Raw genomic sequence first — 4,592 nt, forward strand, 5'->3', positions numbered from 1 at the left:
ATGGTGAAAAGATTACTACCTTTGGGATATAGATTCCATCCATATGATCACGAGCTTGTTGGTCACTACCTGAAGCACAAGTTGCTTGGTGATGATTCAAGTGTGCACAATGAAATAGCTGAGGTTGATGTTTGCAAGTTTGAGCCTTGGGACTTACCAGGTATTTATTATATAAGGACCATGAGAGCCAGAAATAAAACATGTCTTTTCTTTTCTTTTCTTTTTTTTATACTTTAATGTTCTTATTAAATGTTGTGATGTTAGCATATTCCAAGATAAAATCGGATGACCCAGTATGGTATTTCTTTAGTCCTCTTAGTTTGAAGTTCAGAAAAAGCACAAGGCGTAACAGGAAAACCAAGACTGGCTACTGGAAGGTCACTGGTAAAGACCGTAACATCAAGACACCTCACAGCAACAATGTTATTGGAACCAAGAAGACTCTGGTTTTCTATAAGAGTTGTGGTGGTCATCGTGTCAAGACCAATTGGGTTATACATGAATATCATGCAGTTACCTTTCCTGATGACAAGGTAGTGATTGTAAATTTGTAATGTTACTATATACTATTAGTAAAATAACTTTACCACTTTGTTAATACTTGATTAAAATTGCCTCTCTTTGGAATTCATTTTGGTACTTAATTTTTTTGCATTACGAATTACTTTAGCTTGAATTGGGTATGTGTTCAATTTTCCTTTAGATGTTTAAATTGTGGACAATTTGACAATAAAAAGTTACTAGCAATGTTACTGAATTCCCATGAACATTTGTTGATCATTCCTTTAGCTATGTCTTATGTGGTACAATGGACAAATCTGTAGCAAATCAATGTTGATTACTCCCTTACTTTATACAGAGAGGTTATGTCTTGTGTCGCTTAAAGGAGAAAGCTGAGAAAAATGCAGAAGTTGGAACTGATTCATTGATACATGATGAAGGGGAGCCAAGTAGCCATATTATTGCTGACTATGAAAACCAACCAACCACAGATAGAATTCCAGATGTGAGCATCAGCATCCTTTGTGTGACATTTGAGAACTGGTTCTTAATTTTTGCTTTGCATAGTAAAACAAACTGAGAGCTTACACTTAATTGGTTCATATTTGTTTCAGGTATATACTCCCCCAGAAGTGAATTTGGAATCAGTCTTTCTAACACTACCTCAATCAGGAGAATTTGACTTCTCCTCACTACAACAGTCTCCAATTGTCATTGAACAGGATCCATATTTCCAAGCTTCCACATTTCCCAATGCCTGTTTTGGGAACGAAAACAGCATTAAGCAGGCTCCATTTAAAACTACTGTAGATGAAGGCAATCTTGGGGAAATCAATGAGTTCTGGCATTCATTTATAATACCTTCTTTTGCTAATGATTCCACCCCCTCACAGTCTTTGAGAAAGGATTATCATGAAAGCTTTGAAACAGAAGCTGAACCACTATCTGCACGGGTAAAGATATAGAAAATTTCTTGTATGGTCACAGTGATTATAAGCACACCACTCACAAGCATATTCCTTTGAGCTTGTGATGGTGTGCCTGCAGTTACTGTGCCCAGGGAAGAAAAAGCTCATGTATATATGCTCATGTATATATGGTCACAGTGCTTATAAGCACACCACTCACAAGCATATTCCATTGAGCTTGTGAGTGGTGTGCCTGCAGCTACTGTGCCCATGGAAGAAAAAGCTCATGACTATACCATCCAAGCATTCTCTTACTCTTATTATTTACCTATTTTTAGTTCATTCGAGTGTGAGATATACAAAAAATTTGAGGCCCCATATTGATTATGACATTGTAAACATAACAATCCCAGGTATACTATAAATATCTTTTCACTTACCAAACGTCTCAAGGATTATTAACTTAATCTATTTTGTGTTGAAATTGTTACAGCATGGAAATGTTCTGAACTCTACTTCAACAGTGTGTAATGAAGATACTGGTTCAAGGGAAAACCCAGTAATATCAATGGTGAAATCATCACATGATGCTGGCCCTTCTTCAGTATCATCTAAAAATGAAGTAAATCTAGAGAAAAAGGACAGTACCTTTGATGATAATTTCTGGGGAGAGGATGCTGATTTCTGGGAAGTAAATGCATTTGATGACTCAACTGCTAATGAATCTTTTCCTATGTTTCTTATTGAAAGTGTTAGCCCTCCTTCACCTCCTAGGGCTAGATCTCCACCTTCAAGAAGATGTAAAAGTAAATATCATCAAGGACCGAGGTCATCCAAATTTACATCACAGAGAGCTACTTCAAGATCTCAAGCAAAAAGCCAAGCTGAGAAAGCTGTATCCCAACAAGAGGTGAGAAAGTCAAGCTTCTTCACTACGGATATGGAGAAGCATACCTTTAAGAAGAGATACATGCTTCTTTCGAAGCTAATTATATTTTTACCATATCATTGATAAGTCTTTGCTCCACATGATGTATTTTGTAGGCACAGAAGGAAACACACATACTGGAGTCAAACAAAGAGCAGAGAAAAGCTCAAGGTACCAGTTCAAGAAAGAATTTGGAAACCACAAACAATCAATCATCTGCTGTCAACAGAAAGGGTTCTTTCAACAATTTGGACAATACTATGTTATTTAAATTGTTACGGCATGACAAGATTCCAGACACTACTTCATCTCGGTTTAATGAATATACTGGTTCAAGGGAAAACAATGCTATATCATTTGTTAAATCAGCAAATAATGCTGTTGACAATGGCCCTCCTTTATTGTCATCTAAAAATGAAGTAAACCTAGAGATAAAGGACAATACCTCTGATGATGGTTTCTGGGGAGTGGATGCTGATGAGGAACTAAGTCCAAATGAACCTTTGTATATTTGTGTACTTGGGGCTGATAGCTCTCCTTCACCTCCAAGGCCTAGTTCTCCTTCATCTTCAGGAAGATACCAAAGTAAATATCATCCAATATCACACAACTTTGTGTCACTGAGAGCTACTGCAAGAAGATCTCAAACACAAAGGAATATTTCAAGTCAAGCAGTATCTCAACAAGAGGTGAGAAAGCCAAGCTATTGCAAAAGAAACATGCTTCATTTGAAGCAAATTTTAATTTTTACAATGCCATTAATAAGCATTTGTTCCATATGATGTATTCTGCAGGAGCCGAAGGAATCACATATAATTGAGTCAAACAAGGAGCTGAGAAAAGCTAAGGGTACCAGTTCAAGAAAGAAATTGGAAACAAGAAGCAATGTATCATCTGGTGTTATTGGAAAGGGTTCTTTCATCCACTTGGAGACTCCTTTAGTGCAAAGTTCATGGTCTTTTTTCACTTGGAGTTGTGCTTTGTCTTGGCATGGTTTTGAATTTCACCGTGATATGATGCACAAGATTAAATTCAAAGGGGTCTCTTAATGATGCAAGCATAGTGCATCTTTCTTATAATAATGAAATTTCTACACCTTTAGTTGTACCTTGTTTCATAGTCATTAGTTCTGCTATGTAGTCCTGGTATCCTGTGTTATATAAACTTCTTGTGTTGGTGTGTTTTATAGACTTGAGCTTTAAACAAAAGAATTATGGGATATTCTATGAATGTAGAGGTTCTTCCTTGTAGCTAATATTAAGCAGGCCTGTCTGGATATTCAAAGCTCTTCAAGTTCTTGCTTCATATTCAAAGAGTTGTTTTTACCTTGAATAGTCTTGTAACATGAATCTTTCAATGGCTTAGTTTGCCCCTTTGAATTCCCACTTCTCAAGTTTCTTCTTTTAAGCGTGATTTGGTTTAGCTTAATTTTTTCTTTAAAAAAAATCACTTTTTAATTAAAAAGTATCCTTTCAATCTAATTTTAATTATAAATCATTTTAAACATAAAATAAGTTAATCTATAAAGACACAGATTAACTTTACTAAGAGCTAAGTAATTAGTGTAAAATTATTTTAAGGTGAAATACATTTTAAAAATTCATTAATTTCATCATTAAGAAAATGAAATTTGCATTCATTTTTTTTCCTGCATACATATGATAATTTTACCAAAATAGTTTTTATAAGAATAAATTTATGTCAAGTAATTTAATGTATTGGGAAAATCGAATCTCAACTTACTGCAGCTATTACTGATAGAGAAATGATGTGGGTCCCACAAAAAGGGAAAAAAAAAATATTAAGGTAGGATTCATTTTAATTTTTGTCACACGCTACAGATAGTAATTTGTAGCAACTGCAGACTCGAATATAAAACTATTGTTGAGAGTCATACTCTTCTTTAAAAAATGTAAAAGTATACTTTACAGGGTAAAGTATTTGTTATTTTAAAGGATATAAAGTTGAGCCATTTTAAGAGAGAGAAAGAGATAGATAAAGGAGGAGAGAAAGTTGACAAAAAAAAATAAAAGTGTGGGTCTCACCTCTTTGTGAGAGTGAAATGATATAAGTTATGTCATTTAAAAGGATAAACAGTTTTTCCTACTATATAATATCTTTATAACCTTATTAATAAGGATAATATATGTTCTTCAAATTTTTGAAGATCCAAAAACAAATATGTGAACCCTAAAAAGAAAAAAAACACTAATTAATTAATGATACTATTGGCAAAAGGGAGAAAAAACTGAATT

At 34.3% G+C, this 4,592-nt stretch overlaps 1 protein-coding gene across 1 annotated transcript; it reads left to right on the forward strand.

Moving 5' to 3' along the window:
* On the forward strand, nt 1-2,608 carry LOC133287321 (NAC domain-containing protein 96-like). Its single transcript, XM_061484893.1, has 7 exons — nt 1-160; nt 265-533; nt 860-1,006; nt 1,116-1,454; nt 1,903-2,319; nt 2,454-2,508; nt 2,571-2,608. Exons 1-7 carry the CDS (start codon nt 1-3, stop codon nt 2,606-2,608), a joined length of 1,425 nt encoding a protein of 474 aa, XP_061340877.1.
* Nucleotides 2,609-4,592: the final 1,984 nt, after the last annotated feature.

The sequence above is a fragment of the Gastrolobium bilobum genome, unplaced genomic scaffold, assembly GCF_033153095.1.
Source record: "Gastrolobium bilobum isolate Gb01-03AN ecotype WA unplaced genomic scaffold, APGP_CSIRO_Gbil_v1 utg11002, whole genome shotgun sequence".
Lineage (NCBI taxonomy): Eukaryota > Viridiplantae > Streptophyta > Magnoliopsida > Fabales > Fabaceae > Gastrolobium > Gastrolobium bilobum.

Bases quoted from the DNA above. Each gene is read 5' to 3' on its own strand.
- LOC133287321 (XM_061484893.1), top strand. From the start codon at position 1: ATGGTGAAAAGATTACTACCTTTGGGATATAGATTCCATCCATATGAT. The intron at 161-264 runs GTATTTATTATA...TTGTGATGTTAG, and splicing joins TGAGCCTTGGGACTTACCAG to CATATTCCAAGATAAAATCG. The intron at 2,509-2,570 runs GTACCAGTTCAA...GTCAACAGAAAG, and splicing joins AGAGCAGAGAAAAGCTCAAG to GGTTCTTTCAACAATTTGGA.